Source organism: Oncorhynchus keta, chromosome 26 (assembly GCF_023373465.1).
Source record: "Oncorhynchus keta strain PuntledgeMale-10-30-2019 chromosome 26, Oket_V2, whole genome shotgun sequence".
In the NCBI taxonomy this organism is placed as follows: domain Eukaryota; kingdom Metazoa; phylum Chordata; class Actinopteri; order Salmoniformes; family Salmonidae; genus Oncorhynchus; species Oncorhynchus keta.
In genome coordinates this window covers 33,071,974-33,090,912 of record NC_068446.1, presented here as the reverse complement: position 1 = coordinate 33,090,912, position 18,939 = coordinate 33,071,974, and the positions used below count along the sequence as shown (strand labels likewise).

General features: G+C 44.1%; 1 protein-coding gene and 1 long non-coding RNA gene across 18 annotated transcripts in view; one reads left to right on the top strand and one right to left on the bottom strand.

Moving 5' to 3' along the window:
- Positions 1–15,459, top strand: part of LOC118389706 (fibulin-1-like) — a 42,692-nt gene extending 27,233 nt beyond the window's left edge. The window contains exon 17 of the mRNA XM_052480565.1: positions 15,159–15,459. Within this exon, the coding sequence (XP_052336525.1) occupies positions 15,159–15,298 (140 nt within the window). The 3' untranslated portion in view covers positions 15,299–15,459. The remainder of the gene's footprint in view (positions 1–15,158) is intronic.
- On the bottom strand, positions 15,202–16,771 carry LOC127912046 (uncharacterized). Of its 17 annotated transcripts, none has more exons than XR_008080272.1 (4): positions 16,226–16,771; positions 15,882–16,182; positions 15,667–15,795; positions 15,202–15,322 (listed from the first exon to the last, which is right to left on the bottom strand). It is a non-coding gene; the product is annotated as an uncharacterized LOC127912046 (long non-coding RNA). The 17 variants fall into 17 exon arrangements; XR_008080276.1 differs by having other exon boundaries at positions 15,882–16,569; positions 16,613–16,771; XR_008080264.1 differs by having other exon boundaries at positions 15,839–16,771.
- Positions 16,772–18,939: the final 2,168 nt, after the last annotated feature.

Sequence of the window (18,939 nt, the reverse complement as noted above, 5' to 3'; positions counted from 1 at the left end):
TGTGTGCTTAGGGTTGTTGTCCTGTTGGAAGGTGAACCTTTGCCCCAGTCTGAGGTACCGAGCACTCCGGAGCAGGTTTTCATCAAGGATCTCTCTGTACTTCGCTCCTTTCATCTTTCTCTCGATCCTGACTAGTCTCCCAGTCCCTGCTGCTGAAAAAACATCCCCACAGAATGATGCTGCCACCACCATGCTTCACCGTAGTGATTATGCCAGGTTTCTTCCAGATGTGATGCTTGGCATTCAGGCCAAAGAGTTCAATCTTGGTTTCATCAGACCAGAGAATCTTCTTTCTCAAGGTCTGAGAGTCCTTTAGGTGACTTGTGGCAAACTCCAAGTGGGCTGTCATGTGCCTGTTACTGAGGAGTGGTTTCTGTCTGGCCACTACCATAAAGGCCTGATTGGTGGAGTGCTGCAGAGATGCTTGTCCTTCTGGAAGGTTATCCCATCTCTACAGAGGAACTCTGGAACTCTGTCAGAGTGACCATCAGGTTCTTGGTCAACTCCCTGAACAAGGTCCTTCTCCCTGATTGCTCAGGTTTGGCCGGGCGGCCAGCTCTAGGACGAGTCTTGGTGGTTCCAAACTTCTTCCATTTAAGAATGATGGAGGCCACTGTGTTCTTGGGGACCTTCAATGCTGCAGACATTTTTTGGTACCCTTCCCCAGATCTGTGCCTCGACACAATCCTGTCTCTGAGCTCTACGGACAATTCGTTCGACCTCATAGGTTGGTTTTTGCTCTGACATGCACTGTCAACTGTGGGACCTTATGTAGACAGGTGTGTGCCTTTCCAAATCATGTCCAATCAATTGAATTTACATCAGGTGGACTCCAATCAAGTTATAGAAACATCTCAAGGATGATCAATAGAAAAGGGTCTGAATACTTATGTAAATAAGGTTTTTTATTTTTTATAAGTTTGCAAACATTTCTAAAAACCTTTTTTTGCTTTGTCATTATGGGGTATTGTATGTAGATTGATGAGGAAGAAAACAAATTTAATACATTTTAGAATAAGGCTGTAACATAAGAAAATGTGGGAAAAGTCAAGGGGTCTGAATACTTTCCAAATATACTGCATGTATATTTGCACTCCTCTGAAAACACCTGCACATACACTGTGTGCCTACAACCCCCCCCCACACACACACACATACTGTACACACACATTGACACACCATTGATTCTTGCTGTAAGTTTATACATATAACTTGCCATACATAGCTAGCTATGTACTTTTCTTCCCCCCCTTTGCTTTCCACTTGATTTGTATTGACTTGTTCATCATCCCTCCCAAGTATCTCCACAGCCACGCTGCTACATTTTCAGTTTTATTTTGAATATTTATATTTGACTAATTTATTATCACTTTATCTACACTGTATGTCTTTTTGACTAATACAGATAAAAGATATCAGGAGATTCTGGCATAACGTATCTGTTTATCAAAAATGCATCCAAAAAAGGATATACGTGTGTTGAGGAATCTGTTTCCAAGTCTACCAAATCCAGCATCATCTTTGACATTGGATGTTTTAATGCCTTGTTTTGAGATGTAGATTGAGTGCTATCGTCTACTATGTCCGGTGGTTAGGTTACTGTATAAGGTCCCTTTTATTACGATGTGAAGGTCACGATGGAGATAATGCGACATGGGCAATTCCACGGAAACGGAGTGAATAATAATAACAATAATAATGTACAAAAACACATTTACTTGAAGAACAGTGCAGATTGGTTTGGTAAAGTTTGGTAACAGAATGACAGTTTGTGTGGTTTGTTCTGTCATTCTGTTACCGAACTTTGCATCTGTCTCAGCATCATTCTGTTACCTTGAAATTTGCCCATATGCTTCTATATCATCAATGTTACTCATTCATCAAACAACCACTGAAAATAGAAAGTCCAAGAAAAGCTCAATTCTTTTCCTTCCAGCTAGCAACTTTTTCAATGATGTCACAACAGTGGAGAAGGACTACATGCGTCCAGCACGGTCCCACGGTTCATTTGGGAGAGATCTGTAACGATGACTCAGTCATCGCTAATTGACCTTGAAATACCAAACCACACAACCTCGCTTTTCAGACCGGGGGTGTGCAGCTCTCACGTCCCCTTTGGAGTGGTCAGGAGCTATACCAAACACACAAGAAAGGCCAGTCAGGCCCGTGCCCTATGGTCCGGTCCCCAAGGAGCCTGTATGCTAATCCTAGGCTTCCCTCAGAGCGGACTGGGCCTGGGCCTGGGAAAAGCCGTGCTCTGCCTGGCCCCTTTCCAGTGGTTTTACAGCACTGAGCATGCATCACACCACGGCCAGCGTGTGATTATACAATAATGTGGCGAGGCCGACGCATACTTTGTTTTCTGGTGTTAAACCCGTTCATTTAGGATTTTGTCATACACTTCCTCGCCGAGTTGTAGAAACCAGAAAACCGTGAAATTGTACTGTTTACATGTAACCCTTCAATATTGTAGCTCTCGCAGCCATAGAGGATGACAAATGTCTCCTGGCATTTGCTTCATTTTGTTTTGTGGCAGTGTCGTCTCTCGCTTCTACCTTGCATTTAAGGTTATTTTCTAATTACGGGCTATTTTATGGTGTGGTGGAATGTTCTGGGGAACAGGGTGTTTGTGCGGCTGTGTGTTTGATGGAGGTTGGAACATGGTGGGGTCACCTCTGCACCCTGCTGCAGATAAACTACCTCAGCAACGGAACGACGCAATCCCGACTCCCAGGGATACCGGAGCAGAGTGCTTTCAGACATACTGTAAGCCTACCATCAGATCCTGGAATGAACTGCATACACAAAGTAGAGGAGAGATGATATCAGTGAGAGATTTGGTATTTTCATTTCTTTTAACTTGTACAGGCCTGCACCTCAATTAATGACGAAAGGATTGCATCAAAGTGAAACCTGTTAGCTTTGTGGTCAGGCTTTCACCTCACCACAGCTCGTGACTGAGTGAAATGTTTGCAATGTTTATGAGGCTCTGGTGGTTTGGTTTCACATCAGGTTCATAGCTAGTATGTTGAGCTCCAGTTGTCACTGTAGATGCCTTGCCTTCATGGAGGATACATTACTCTGTGTGCTGTGGATGTGAAATATGCTGATGGACAGAGCCCTTATGAGGCTCCTCTTCAGGTGTCAAATCTGAACTGCTCTGATTGCGCAATTAAAACATGGGATGATTTAGAGGAACAACTAGAATCTACAGCTCCGAGAGCTGCTGCACGTCACTGATCAATGACTACAAGTAAGCTGCTGACAGTAGAACTGAGCACAGTACCTGAGAAAGGACTGAGCAGCATCAGCTTCAAAACACCATCTTGTCACGTTTTTGCAAAAATGAAAACATCACAATATACAATATTATGTTTTTGTCAATGCATTGCATTCACTGGGAAGAGATGAGTGTCACAGAGTTGACGTTTTTGTTAATGCATTGCATTCCATTTGAAAAGATGAGTGTCACAGGGTTGACAGACGGACACACTCATAGACAAGCAGGCAGGCAAACAGTTTCACCAAGTCAATCTAAAATATTGTGAATGATATCCTCTTTATAAGGCTCTTAGTCTCTACATTTTCAAGTGCTTTTGGGCCAATTGAATTCATATTTCATATGTCAGGTCATGACCATCCTCTGGTAACAAATATGTAATACTTAGCAATATTCAACCTTTTTAACCCTTCAGAAATGCCCCTTTCACCTCCATTTAAGTCCCTTAATTTATTCATAGGAAGCGGAAATACAATGCAAGGCCCACAATGTACATTCTTTAACAATACCCTGAATTTACTGTTCCACAGAGGGTTGAATCAAGTGTTTTTGTGTAACTGCAGGGAGAAAATGAAGGACCATGTTGATAATGAATTAAGCCACTTCCCATAGCCACAGGAAGCTGAACCTAAACAGAGGGCATACCTATAAGGTCCCAATGGGTTGTTCGGAAGGACAGTTGGCTAGCACAATCGCAGTCTTTTGGGGGTTCAAGGTTATGTGAGGGTTGTAGGTAAAACTTTCTATGGAAGAAGGCCTTGTTCTCTGTGAAGTTTTCACTGTGAAGAGTTAATTTCACATGGCCACGTGTAGGCTTGCGTTCATCGTGTGCTTCTGCTGAACGATCCCATACATGAGTTGTGTTTCTAGACTCAACTGTTCTTCCGATGTCACATAATGGCGCCGGAGGGGAGGGCTGCTGTCTTATCCGCTCTTAATCAACCATGCAATTTTGATTGTTTTTTCATGTTGTTCATAACTTGTTTTGTACATAATGTTGCTGTTACCGTCTCTTATGACCGAAAAGAGCTTCTGGACATCAGAACTGGGATTACACACCTCAAATTGGACGATTCTTCTTCAATGAGTCAGGTGGGATGGATATAATACAGACACCCGACCAGGCCCAGATCCCCATGATTCGCTGGAAAAGGTTTAGTGGAAAGAGATCAGGATGTCTTGTGAGGATCAGGGGACGAGTGGCTAATCTGCCCTGGCCTTCCGTTCTACCAGCTAACGTTCAATCGCTGGAAAATAAATGGGACGAACTGAAAGCACGTATATCTTACCAACGGGACATCAACAACTGTAATATGTTTCACCGAGTCGTGGCTGAACGGCGACATTAAGAACATACAGCTGTCGGGTTATACACTCTATCGGCAGAACAAAACAGCAGCCTCTGGTAAGACACAGGGCGGGGGCCTGTGCATATTTGTAAACAATAGCTGGTGCACGATATCTAAGGAAGCCTCAAGGTTTTGCTGCCTGAGGTAGAGTATCTCATGATATGCTGTCGACCACACTATCTATCTAGAGAGTTTTCCTCTGTATTTTTCGTAGCTGTCTACGCCCTCCATTTGGCAAATATGACCATAACTATATCCTCCTGATTCCTGCTTACAAGCAAAAATTAAAGCAGGATGCACCAGTGACTCGGTCTATAAAAAAGTGATCAGATGAAGCAGATGCTAAACTACATGACTGTTTTGCTATCACAGACTGGAACATGTTCCTGGATTCTTCCGATGGCATTGAGGAGTACACCAGCCACTGACTTTATGAATAAGTGCATCGAGGATGTCGTCCCCACAGTGACTGTACGTACATACCCCAACCAGAAGCCATGGATTACAGGCCACATTCACACTGAGGTAAGGGTTTAGCTGCCGCTTTCAAGGAGCTGGACTCTAATAGCAATCGCACTATGCCCTCTGATGAACCATCAAACAGCAAAAGCGTCATTACAAGACTAAGATCGAATCGTACTACACCGGCTCCGATGCTCGTCGGATGTGGCAGGACTTGCAAACTATTACAGACTACAAAGGGAAGCAAAGCCGAGAGCTGCCCAGTGACACAAGCCTACCAGACGAGCTAAATAACTGCTATGCTCGCTTCGAGGCAAGTAACACTGAAACATGCATGAAAGCATCAGCTGTTCCGGACGTCTGTGTGATGGCGCTCTATGCAGTCGATGTGAGTAAGCCCTTTAAACAGGTCAACATTCACAAGGCCGCTGGACCAGATGGATTACCAGGACGTGTACTCCGAGCATGCGCTGACCAACTGTCAATTGTCTTCACTGACATGTTCGACCTCTCCCTGTCTGAGTCTGCAATACCAACATGTTTCGAGCAGACCACCATAGTCCCTGTGCCCAAGAACACTAAGGTAACCTGCCTAAATGTCTACCGACCCATAGCACTCACGCCTGTAGCCATGAAATGCTTTGAAAGGCTGGTCACGGCTCACAACACCATTATCCCAGAAACCCTAGACCCATTCCAATTTCCATACCACACCAACAGATCCACAGATGATACAATCTCTATTGCACTCCACACTGCCTTTCCCAACTGGACAAAAGGAACGCTTATGTTGGAATGCTATTCATTGACTACAGCTCAGCGTTCAACACCATAGTGCCCTCAAAGCTCATCACTAAGCTAAAGACCCTGGGACTAAACACCTCCCTCTTTAACTGGATCCTGGACTTCCTGATGAGCCGCCCCCAGGTGGTAAGGGTAGGTAACACCCCATCTGCCACGCTGATCCTCAACACGGAGACCCCTCAGGGAAGCGTGCTCAGTCCCCTCCTGTACTCCTTGTTCACTCATGACTGCATAGCCGGGGACGACTCCAACACAATAATTAAGTTTGCAGATGACACAACACCGACAACGATGAGACAGCCTATAGGGAGGAGGTCAGAGACCTGACTGTGTGGTGCAAGGACAATAACCTCTCCCTCAACGTGATCAAGACAAAGGGGATGATTGTAGACTACAGGAAAAGGAGGACCGAGCACACACCCATTCTCATCGATTGGGCTGTAGTGGAACAGGTTGAGAGCTTCAAGTTCCTTGGCGTCCACATCACCAACAAACTAACATGGTCCAAGCACACCAAGTCAGTCGTCAAGAGGGCACGACAAAACCTATTCCCCTGAAGGAGACTGAAAAGATTTGGAATGGGTCCTCAGATCCTCAAAACGTTTTACAACTGCACCATCGAGAGCATCCTGACGGGTTGCATCACTGCCTGGTATAGCAACTGCTCGGCCTCCGACCGCAAGGCACTACAGAGGGTAATGCGTACTAGTACATCACCGGGGCCAAGCTTCCTGCCATTCAGAAACTCTATACCAGGCAGTGTCAGAGGAAGGCCCTAAAAATGGTCAAAGACTCCAGCCACCCTAGTCATAGACTGTTCTCTCTGCTACCGCAGGGAAAGTGGTACCTGAGCACCAAGTCTAGGTCCAAGAGGTTTCTAAACAGCTTTAACCTCCAAGCCATACGACTCCTGAACAGCTACTCAAATGGCTACCCAGACTATTTGCATTAACAGTACCCCCGTGACAGTACCCCCCGACGCACTGCACAAGCAATGCAATGACACCGGCCTCGAGGACATTCACAGGAACGCAGTGCGGGTCAATCAGGACGCGATGCAGCTGCCGAAGTTGCGTCGTCATTGGACGAGCTAGTTGTTGCTGCCAAAGTTGTGGCGAGGTAGTTCGGACCAGTAGCAGTGGCGTCGGACGGCCCAGTTGTGGCATCGTCGGACGGACCAGTTGTAGCTGCTGAAGTTGTGCCATCGAACGGACCAGTTGTGGTGAAGTCAGACGACCCAGTTGCAGCTGCCGAAATTGCAGCGGTGCCGGACGGACCAGTCGCATCGTCGTTGGACGGGTCATTTACGCGGTCTCCCTCAATATTCTATTATTCTGTCACGCTGGTATGAGAAGATTCGGGAGACAAGCACAGTAATGTGTCATGTTTTTTGTTCAGCCCTAATGACGGCATGCCGTGTAAAGGCAAGGGGACGAAGACCAAACAAACATGTAACAAAACACAGGGTTGAAACCCAATCATAAGAGCGAGGAGTACCTCGAATAAATAACACAAGCGCACAATGATTATCGCACGGGCCGAGACCCATAATCATCTGCGCAATCCACAAGGGCACAAAAGCCCAAAACACACAGCACAGGTCCTCACACGCAAATAAAATCAGTGGGAATTGGGGCCAGGTGTGGGCCAGGGGCCAGGTGTGCGCAATGAGAGTTCCGGGGGATCCGTGAAACTGTTGTTGATTTACTTCTGTGTTTTAGGTCGTTGTCATGTTGCATCACCCAACTTCTGTTGAGATTCAATTGTCGGACAGATAGCCTAACGTCCTCCTGCAAAATGTCTTGATAAACTTGGGAATACATTTTTCCGTTGATGATAGCAAGCTGTCCAGGCCCTGAGGCAGCAAAGCAGTCCCAAACCATGACTCTCCCTCCACCATACTTTACAGTTGGAATGAGGTTTTAATATTGGTGTGCTGTGCATTTTTTTTTCTCCACACATAGAGTTGTGTTCCTTCCAAACAACTCAACTGTAGTTCCATCTGTCCATAGAATATTTTTGCCAGTAGAGCTGTGGAACATCCAGGTGCTCTTTTGCGAACTTCAGACGTGCAGCAATGTTTGTTTTGGACAGCAATGGGTTCTTCCGTGGTGTCCTCCCATGAACACCATTCTTATTTAGTGTTTTACGTATCTTAGACTCGTTAACAGATGTTAGCATATTCCAGAGATTTCTTTAAGTCTTTAGTTGACACTCTAGGATTTTCTAAACCTCATTGAGCACTCACTGTGCTTTTGCAGTCATCTTTGCAGGACAGCCACTCCTTGGGAGAGTAGCAACAGTGCTGAACTTTCTCAATTTATAGACAATTTGTCTTACCATGGACTGATGAACATCAAGGCTTTTAGAGATACTTTTGTAACCCTTTCCAGCTTTATGCAGGTCAACAATTCTTAATCTTAGGTCTTCTGATATCTCTTTTGTTTGAGGCATGGTTCACATCAGGCAATGCTTCTTGTGAATAGCAAACTCAAATTTTGTAAGTGTTTTTTACAGGGCAAGGCAGCTCAAACCTACCTCTCCAATCTCGTCTCATTGATTGGTCTCAAGGTTAGCTGACTCCTGATTCCAATTAGCTTTTGGAGAAGTCATTAGCCTAGGGGTTCACATACTTTTCGCAACCTACACTGTGAATGTTTACAAGATGTATTCAATATAGACAAGAAAAATATTAGTTTAAGCACACTGTTTGTCTATTGTTGTGACTTAGATTTCTTCTATTTTAACCTTAGTTTAACGAGGCAAGTCAGTTAATAAGGATCCGCCCCTTTTTTTAAAAACATTTTCGCATGAAATTACATACTCAAATCTATCTGCCTGTAGCTTAGCCCTGAAGCAAGGATATGCATATTCTTGGTACCATTTGAAAGGAAACACTTTGTCCTTTGTAGAAATGTGACAGGAATGTAGGAGAATATAACATAATAGATCTGGTAAAAGATAATACAAAAAAAAATCAACTGTTCTTTTGTATTTTTTTGTACCATCATCTTTGAAATGCAATAATGTATGTGCAATATAGCCTAGGTGCAATGTACATTTTGGCCACTAGAACGCAGCAGCGTATGTGCACAATTTTAGACTGATCCAATGAACTATTGCATTTCTGTTCGAAATGTTGTATCAAGACTGCCCAAATATGCCTAATTTGATTATTAATAACTTTTTATGTTAAAAATTGTGCACTCTCCTCAAACAATAGCATGGTATTGTTACACTGTAATAGCTACTGTAAATTGGATAGTGCAGATAGATTAACAAGAATTTAAGCTTTCTGCCAATATCAGATATGTCTATCTCCTGGGAAATGTTCTTGTTACGTACAACCTCATGCTAATCGCATTAGCCTATGTTAGCTCAGCCGTCTTATTTACAATGATGGCCTAGGAACAGTGGGCTAACTGCCTTGTTCAGGGGAAGAACGACAGATTTTTACCTTGTCAGCTCGGGGATTCAATCTAGCAACCTTTCGGTTACTGGCCCAACGCTCTAACCACTAGGCAACCTGCCGCCCCGATGAAGATCAGATCAAATTTGATGACGATTTTATGCAGAACTCCAGGTAATTCCAAAGGGTTCACATTATTTTTCTTGCCACTGTACAGTTGAAGTCGGAAGTTTACATACACTTAGGTTGGTGTCATTAAAACTCGTTTTTCAACCACTCCACAAATTTCTTGTTATCAAACTATTGTTTTGGCAAGTTGGTTAGGACATCTACTTCGTGCATGACACAGGTACATTTTCCAACAATTGTTTACAGACAGATTATTTCACTTTTATCATTCACTGTATCACAATTCCAGTGGGTCAGAAGTTTACATAGGCTAAGTTGACTGTGCCTTTAAACAGCTTGGAAAATTCCAGAAAATGATGTCATGGCTTTAGAAGTTTCTGTTAGACTAATTGATATAATTTGAGTCAATTGAAGGTGTACCTGTGGATGTATTTCAAGGCCTACCTTCAAACTCAATGCCTCTTTGCTTGACATCATGGGAAAATAAAAAGAAATCAGCCAAAATCTCTGAAAAAAATGGTAGACCTCCACAAGTCTGGTTCATCCTTGGGAGCAATTTCCAAATGCCTGAAGGTACCACGTTCATCTGTACAAGCAATAGTATGCAAGTATAAACACCATGTGACCACACCGCCGTCATACCGCTCAGGAAGGAGACACGTTCTGTCTCCTAGAGATTAATGTACTTTGGTGTGAAAAGTGCAAATCAATCCCAGAACAACAACAAAGGACCTTATGAAGATGCTGGAGGAAACAGGTAGAAAAGTATCTATATCCACAGTAAAACGAGCCCTATATTGACATAACCTGAAAGGCCACTCAGCAAGGAAGAAGCCACTGCTCCAAAACCACCATAAAAAAAGCCAGACAACGGTTTGCAACTGCACATGGGGACAAAGATCGTACTTTTTGGAGAAATGTCCTCCGGTCTGATGAAACAAAAATAGAACTGTTTGGCCATAATGATTATCGTTATGTTTGAAGGAAAAAGTGGGAAGCTTGCAAGCCGAAGAACACCATCCCAACCGGGAAGCACGGGGATGCCATCACAAAATGATGCCATCACAAAATAGATGGCATCATGAGGTAGGGAATTATGTGGATATATTGAAGCAACATCTCAAGGCATCAGTCAGGAAGTTAAAGCTTGGTCGCAAATGGGTCTTCCAAATGGACAATGACCCCAGGCATATTTCCAAAGTTGTGGCAAAATGACTTAAGGACAACAAAGTCAAAGTATTGGAGTGGCCATCACAAAGCCCCGTGGGCAGAAATTTGTGGGCAGAACCGAAAAAGCGTGTGCGAGCAAGAAGGCCTACAAACCTGAATCAGTTACACCAGCTCTGTCAGGAGGAATGGGCCAAAATCCACCCAACTTATTGTGGGAAGCTTGTGGAGGGCTGCGTTTGACCCAACTTAAACAATTTAAAGGCAATGCTACCAAATACTAATTGAGTGTATGTAAACGTCTGACCCACTGGGAATGTGATGAAGGAAATAAAAGCTGAAATAAATAATTCCCTCTACTATTATTCTGACATTTCACATTCTTAAAATAAAGTGGTGATCCTAACTGACCTAAGACAGTGATTTTATCGCGGATTAAATGTCAGGAATTGTGAAAAACTGAGTGTAAATGTATTTGGCTAAGGTGTAAACTTCAGACTTCAACTGTATATCTTTATATAATGGAAATGTAAAAATTATGAAACATTTTTGCTTGTTTGTCCCTCTGATTTGAATTTAAACGTTGTCCTCGTGAGACTTTGTTTGCGTCAGTGGCGAACTTGGCCCCAGCTGACCCCTGTAATGGAAAACATCTAGAGCCTCGATTGGATTCGGGTCACATTTATGATCTGAAACCATCGCTCCATTCCCAATAAAACAGGGATATTGGGAGATCCAGGCCGTATTGTGGTGCTCCATACTGTATTTATAATGATATGTTTCATTTTGTTCGCCTCGCTCATCTTCATTGGGTCTTCTGTGAACTGATTTTCTTCGAAGTGACATGAACGAATTTGAACTTTATGAACTGTTGCTTAACAGGCATCTCACGCAGTGCATATATTGCATTGGTAGTATATCTTGTTGCATGTCAACTACTCACATGCAGTGGACCACAACTCCAAACTCAGTCAACTGTATGTCTGAATGATCTCTCTGTATTGAGTGAATATATGGCACCATATTACCGATCAGCATGACACCTTCATTTGCTAGTGATGATGATATTGTTTTTTTCATACGCAAGCCCCAATCTGTTTTTCCATGTCCTTTACTTTTCTGAACATTACTGCCATTGAGTTCATGTATAGGTTTCTCCTCTGATGGTGCTGACGGTTAGGAAACAATAAATCCCTTGTCCCCCTCCCCTCAGCCCTTCAGCCCTGTGTCACTATGCAACAGAGTCCCAAAACACCAAAACAAGGGGGCAACCCTATTAAAAAGGGTCCTATTCCACACTCTTCAGGCGTTTATCTCTTGGAATCTTCTGGAATCTTCTGTGTGGCCACAGGGATCCAGACTGACTGGGAGACGGGTGAGGGAAGAAGGAATGAGAGGGGAGGCTCAGTGAGACTGACTCTGGTTGAGCTCCTCTAACTGAATCCTAAAGATGGATCCCTGAAAAAATGCCTGCCTGCCTCCATGGCTGTATTGCGTGACTGAGACTGCTCCGCTTCCCATCATCCAACACATGGGACTAATTTACCTTCGCGGGCCACAAAGATGGTGCCACAAACATCAGGCAGGCCCCCTCAGGAAGAGAAGGGAAGAGGAGACAGGGAGAAGGGAAGAGAGGAGAAGAGAAAAGAATGGGAGAGAGGATCTTGATTCTAGCATCAAACCATGTCAGTGTCCATCCCAGAGGACATTTTGCAGAAACCAGCTCACACTTGATCATCATAGTTTGCCCTGTGGTGAACATAACAAAATGTCACTGGTTTATGACAATTGTGGTACAAAGGCATTCCATGGATCACATTGAATGATGCCGTGACATCTTGTTGATTTCATTTAAGATGATTCATTGTGCTGTAGTTTTGATGGACTTTATAGCATTCAATATCATTTAGTACTTTGAGACCAATACCTACTTCATTTAATACCTGTCTCCCTGTGTGTGAGAAACAGAAAAAAAGAGAACAAGAGAGAGAGAACAAGAGAGAGAGAACAAGAGAGAGAGAACGAGAGAGAGAAAGACAACAGTGAAAACAGTGAATGGACAGTGCAGTGATTGTGCTGCCTGGCTGCACGCTGGACGATGGCTGTTCAAACAAGACTGAGCTGAAATGTCACCAGCCCTCCACAGAGAAAAGGGCCCGCTGACAGCCTGGATAAACAGTGTCGTTCTTTCACCCTGTAATCGCATGTTCACTTAAAAAGAGCTTCCAACAAATTCCATGTGCATTCGGTCATTCTTGGGTCTCAGTCAGCAGTGGTCATGGTGTGTTTTCCCCACGTTGTTACAGTGACAGGAGAGTCTCCCGCTCTCTCTCTTGTCCTCCAGGGAAGGGTGGAAGGAGGAAGGTGGGGACGGGTGGATGGATGTAGGGAGAGAAGGATGGAGGAGAGAATTAAAAGCCAGATTCACATGAAGAGGTTTTACATTCCTCTCATCATATGAGGTTTATTGGTTTATTGGTTTATTTGGATCCCGATGAGCTTTTGCAGAAGCAGCAGCTATTCTTTCTGGAGTCCACAAAAAACACAACATGACAAGTAACAAAAAACACTGATACAAATAATGTGTGTGTGTTATCCTAGGATAGGATAAGTAATCCTTCTCACCCCCCTTTAAGATTTAGATGCACTATTGTAAAGTGACTATTCTACTGGATGTCATAAGGTGAATGCACCAATTTGTAAGTCGCTCTGGATAAGAGCGTCTGCTAAATGACTTAAATGTAAATGTAAATGTCTCTGTGCGTCCCCTTACAGTCCTTGCCAGTCCCTGAAATGTTGTTAACTCTTTTTTTTAAATGGTAATTTAGCTGTTTTTCTTGAGTAATTAGAGATGTAAGGGAGTTCCATGCGATCATGGCTCTGTATAATACTGTGCTTTGCCATGAATTTGTTTTGGACTTGAAGACTGTCTTGTGGGGTATGTATGGGTGTCTGAAGAGACCCCTGGTGGCATGTCTTGTGGGGTATGTATGGGTGTCTGAAGAGACCCCTGGTGGCATGTCTTGTGGGGTATGTATGGGTGTCTGAAGAGACCCCTGGTGGCATGTCTTGTGGGGTATGTATGGGTGTCTGAGCTGAATGTTATTTCATTATGCAGACAATCTGGAATTTTTGTCACAGTAATACTTATCATAAAAACTAGAAGAGAAGCAGTTCATCTCTTGTCAACCATCAACCAGGAAAGACTGGCATGTATGTTGTTGATGTTGGTCTGTATGTGCAGTTAAATGCAAGGTGTGCTGCTCTGTGTTGAACCAGCTGCCGCTTTGCTAGGACTTTCTGTGCTGCACTTGACCATATTACTGGACAATAATCAAGATGGAAGACCAGAACCTGAACAACTAGTACAGTTAATTTGGTGTCAAAAACACAGAACATGTTTTTTTTATAACAGACATACCTCTCCCCATCTTCACAACAACATTGCCAATATGATTTGACCATGATAATTGACCATGCAATGTTACTCCTAGGAGTTTAGCTTTGTCAAGTTGCTCAATGGTCACACCCTTTATGTACAACTACAGTTGAGGTTTAGGTCTTAGAGAATGTTTTCATCCAAATACAATGCTTTTAGTTTTAGATGTATTTATGACCAGTTTATTTTTAATCACCCATTCTGATACTGACTGTAACTCCTTATTTCACTGAGCTCACTGGCTTTGGGTGTTGAAATGTAGAGTGTGGAATCATCCTCATACATAGTCATTCTAGGTTTTATGTTAGACCAGTGGCAAATCATGTGTGAAAACAGAGAAGAGTAATGGCCCAAGGCAACTGCCCTGAAGGACACCGCACTGTACATATCTGATGTTAGTGAAGCTTCCATTGAAGAACGTTTTCTGGGTTCTAGTGGATAAATAACTCTCCAACCATGTGATGGCAGGTGATGTAAAGCAATAGCAAGTGAGTTTCTTCAGTAACAATCTATGATCAATAACATCAAAGCCTGCACGTGAGGGGATGGAAATCAAACAAAATACTTGTCAAACTGATTTTTTCAAACATCCCATGTCACAGATGTTGGACCTGAATGTCACATATGCTTGTAGAAATCATGGTATACGAGCACAGCACGTCACTAAATTCCAATAATAGTACTGCTGCACATGATGAGAAGATAGCAATATCCATCCATCCCTGCCACCACTTGTCATTCCTACTCCCTGTAAAATGTTTCCTACTCCCTGTAAAATGTTTCCTACTCCCTGTAAAATGTTTCCTACCCCCTGTAAAATGTTTCCCACTCCCTGTAAAATGTTTCCTACCCCCTGTAAAATGTTTCCTACCCCCTGTAAAATGTTTCCTACCCCCTGTAAAATGTTTCCTACTCCCTGTAAAATGTTTCCTACTCCCTGTAAAATGTTTCCTACCCCCTGTAAAATGTTTCCCACTCCCTGTAAAATGTTTCCTACCCCCTGTAAAATGTTTCCTACCCCCAAATTATTCTAATTTGATGGTGAGCCATCACTCTTTACATCCTCCTTCAATACCTTTGGTACACTTCTCTCTCTGACTATCCCTCTGTCTCCCTTAGGTGTGGTCCGACAAGTGAAGCCTCTGATTGGCCCGCTGAACATGGTATTGAAGCTGGCTATGAACTACGTCACCTCTGGGGTGGTGTCTCATCGGAACATCGTCAGCGTCCACATCTTCGTCTCCGAGTTCTGGTTCTGAGTACAGGACACACACCAACACCACCTCACATAGCCATACTGTTCTACCACAGTACTACCAACACCACCACACATAGCCATACAGTTCTACCACAGTACTACCCACACCACCACACATAGCCATACAGTTCTACCACAGTACTACCCACACCACCACACATAGCCATACTGTTCTACCACAGTACTACCAACACCACCTCACATAGCCATACTGTTCTACCACAGTACTACCAACACCACCACACATAGCCATACTGTTCTACCACAGTACTACCAACACCACCACACATAGCCATACTGTTCTACCACAGTACTACCAACACCACCACACATAGCCATACTGTTCTACCACAGTACTACCAACACCACCTCACATAGCCATACTGTTCTACCACAGTACTACCAACACCACCACACATAGCCACACAGTTCTACCACAGTACTACCAACACCACCACACATAGCCATACTGTTCTACCACAGTACTACCAACACCACCTCACATAGCCATACTGTTCTACCACAGTACTACCAACACCACCACACATAGCCACACAGTTCTACCACAGTACTACCAACACCACCACACATAGCCATACAGTTCTACCACAGTACTACCAACACCACCACACATAGCCATACAGTTCTACCACAGTACTACCAACACCACCACACATAGCCATACAGTTCTACCACAGTACTACCAACACCACCACACATAGCCATACTGTTCTACCACAGTACTACCAACACCACCACACATAGCCATACAGTTCTACCACAGTACTACCCACACCACCACACATAGCCATACAGTTCTACCACAGTACTACCAACACCACCACACATAGCCATACTGTTCTACCACAGTACTACCAACACCACCTCACATAGCCATACTGTTCTACCACAGTACTACCAACACCACCACACATAGCCATACAGTTCTACCACAGTACTACCCACACCACCACACATAGCCATACAGTTCTACCACAGTACTACCAACACCACCACACATAGCCATACAGTTCTACCACAGTACTACCAACACCACCACACATAGCCATACAGTTCTACCACAGTACTACCAACACCACCACACATAGCCATACTGTTCTACCACAGTACTACCAACACCACCACACATAGCCATACAGTTCTACCACAGTACTACCCACACCACCACACATAGCCATACAGTTCTACCACAGTACTACCAACACCACCACACATAGCCATACTGTTCTACCACAGTACTACCAACACCACCTCACATAGCCATACTGTTCTACCACAGTACTACCAACACCACCACACATAGCCATACAGTTCTACCACAGTACTACCCACACCACCACACATAGCCATACAGTTCTACCACAGTACTACCAACACCACCACACATAGCCATACAGTTCTACCACAGTACTACCAACACCACCACACATAGCCATACAGTTCTACCACAGTACTACCCACACCACCACACATAGCCATACAGTTCTACCACAGTACTACCAACACCACCACACATAGCCACACAGTTCTACTACAATACTACCAACACCACCACACATAGCCATACAGTTCTACTACAGTACTACCAACACCACCACACATAGCCACACAGTTCTACTACAGTACTACCAACACCACCACACATAGCCACACAGTTCTACTACAGTACTACCAACACCACCACACATAGCCACACAGTTCTACTACAGTACTACCAACACCACCACACATAGCCACACAGTTCTACTACAGTACTACCAACACCACCACACATAGCCACACAGTTCTACTACAGTACTACCAACACCACCACACATAGCCATACAGTTTTACTACAGTACTACCAACACCACCACACATAGCCACACAGTTCTACTACAGTACTACCAACACCACCACACATAGCCACACAGTTCTACTACAGTACTACCAACACCACCACACATAGCCACACAGTTCTACTACAGTACTACCAACACCACCACACATAGCCACACAGTTCTACTACAGTACTACCAACACCACCACACATAGCCACACAGTTCTACTACAGTACTACCAACACCACCACACATAGCCATAAAGTATGACCACTTACACACTACTACCACACAGTACAACCACGGTCCTATAACTTTACCCTCCTAGCATGAAGAGAAAGGAGATTGCTGAGTGCATGGAGGAGAAAGTGAAGATTATTTAGGTGTATAACTAAAAGGATATGAATACCATTGGAGGGTCCAATAAAGGGATATCCTGATACAACCAACACACATAACTTTTAACTTTCATTCCTTTTCGATGAAGATAAACAGACCACTAGCTGCTTAGTTGCTTTTGTTATTGTATGAAACTAAAGCACTTCCCAGTAAGTTTACCTGTAATATAAGTAGATGTAATAAGCCAAGCCATGAGTGGATGCATGCATCTGGCCTACGGAACATGACGTGAAGACTCATAAACTGTATCATATAATGTAAGCATGCTGTCATGCCCAAGACTATAGAATGTGATTGTGAATTGAAAGCGCATGTGTAGACATGGAGATGTGAAAAACCATTGGAAGATTCAACAGTTGAATGTAACACTAACCCATGAGTAATGATGTGCATTACATTTCATTATCTTACTGTATACATTGCGAAAGGCGTTTCGGTACTAAATAAACCATCTTGTTTTTGTCTTTGAAGCATTTTATTTGTGTGTTTTTAAGTGAAAGCTTCAGATTGGTTGATGAATTTAACTTGTGTACGTTTGAAGGGAAAGTGGGACAGAATTCATTATGGGTACATTGGTTGAAAAAGGGGGAGTCGGTGGAGAGAGGAGGGGTACATAGGAACCAGGGACCATATCCCCAATGAGGTTTTTCACTAAACCAGAAGGGGTCTCTACTCTATTCCCTCTAAGTCAGGCTAATGAACATAACACAGAGCAGTGGAACAGAGCAGATGTCAGTAATTGTCTAACGATGAGGCTGTAATCATCAGTTTGGCTGAGGCCCTGGCAGAGCCTCCAAATGCTTCAAAGACAATGGAGGAAGGAGAGCCATCTACACGATCCCAGCCCGTCTACAGGATCCCAGCCCGTCTACAGGATCTCAGCCCGTCTACATGATCCCAGCCCGTCTACAGGATCCCAGCCCGTCTACAGGATCCCAGCCCGTCTACAGGATCTCAGTCCGTCTACAGGATCTCAGTCCGTCTACAGGATCTCAGCCCGTCTACAGGATCTCAGTCCGTCTACATGATCCCAGCCCGTCTACAGGATCCCAGCCCGTCTACAGGATCCCAGCCCGTCTGCAGGATCTCAGTCCGTCTACAGGATCCTAGCCCGTCTACAGGATCCCAGTCCGTCTACAGGATCCCAGCCCGTCTACAGGATCCCAGCCCGTCTACAGGATCTCAGTCCGTCTACAGGATCTCAGTCCGTCTACAGGATCTCAGTCCGTCTACAGGATCCCAGCCCGTCTACAGGATCTCAGCCCATCTACAGGATAAAAGCCTGTCTACTGGATCCCAGCCCGTCTACATGATCCCAGCCCGTCTACTGGATCCCAGCCCGTCTACTGGACCCCAGCCCATCTACAGGACAGTGCCTGTTTACACACTTACAGCTCTAAAG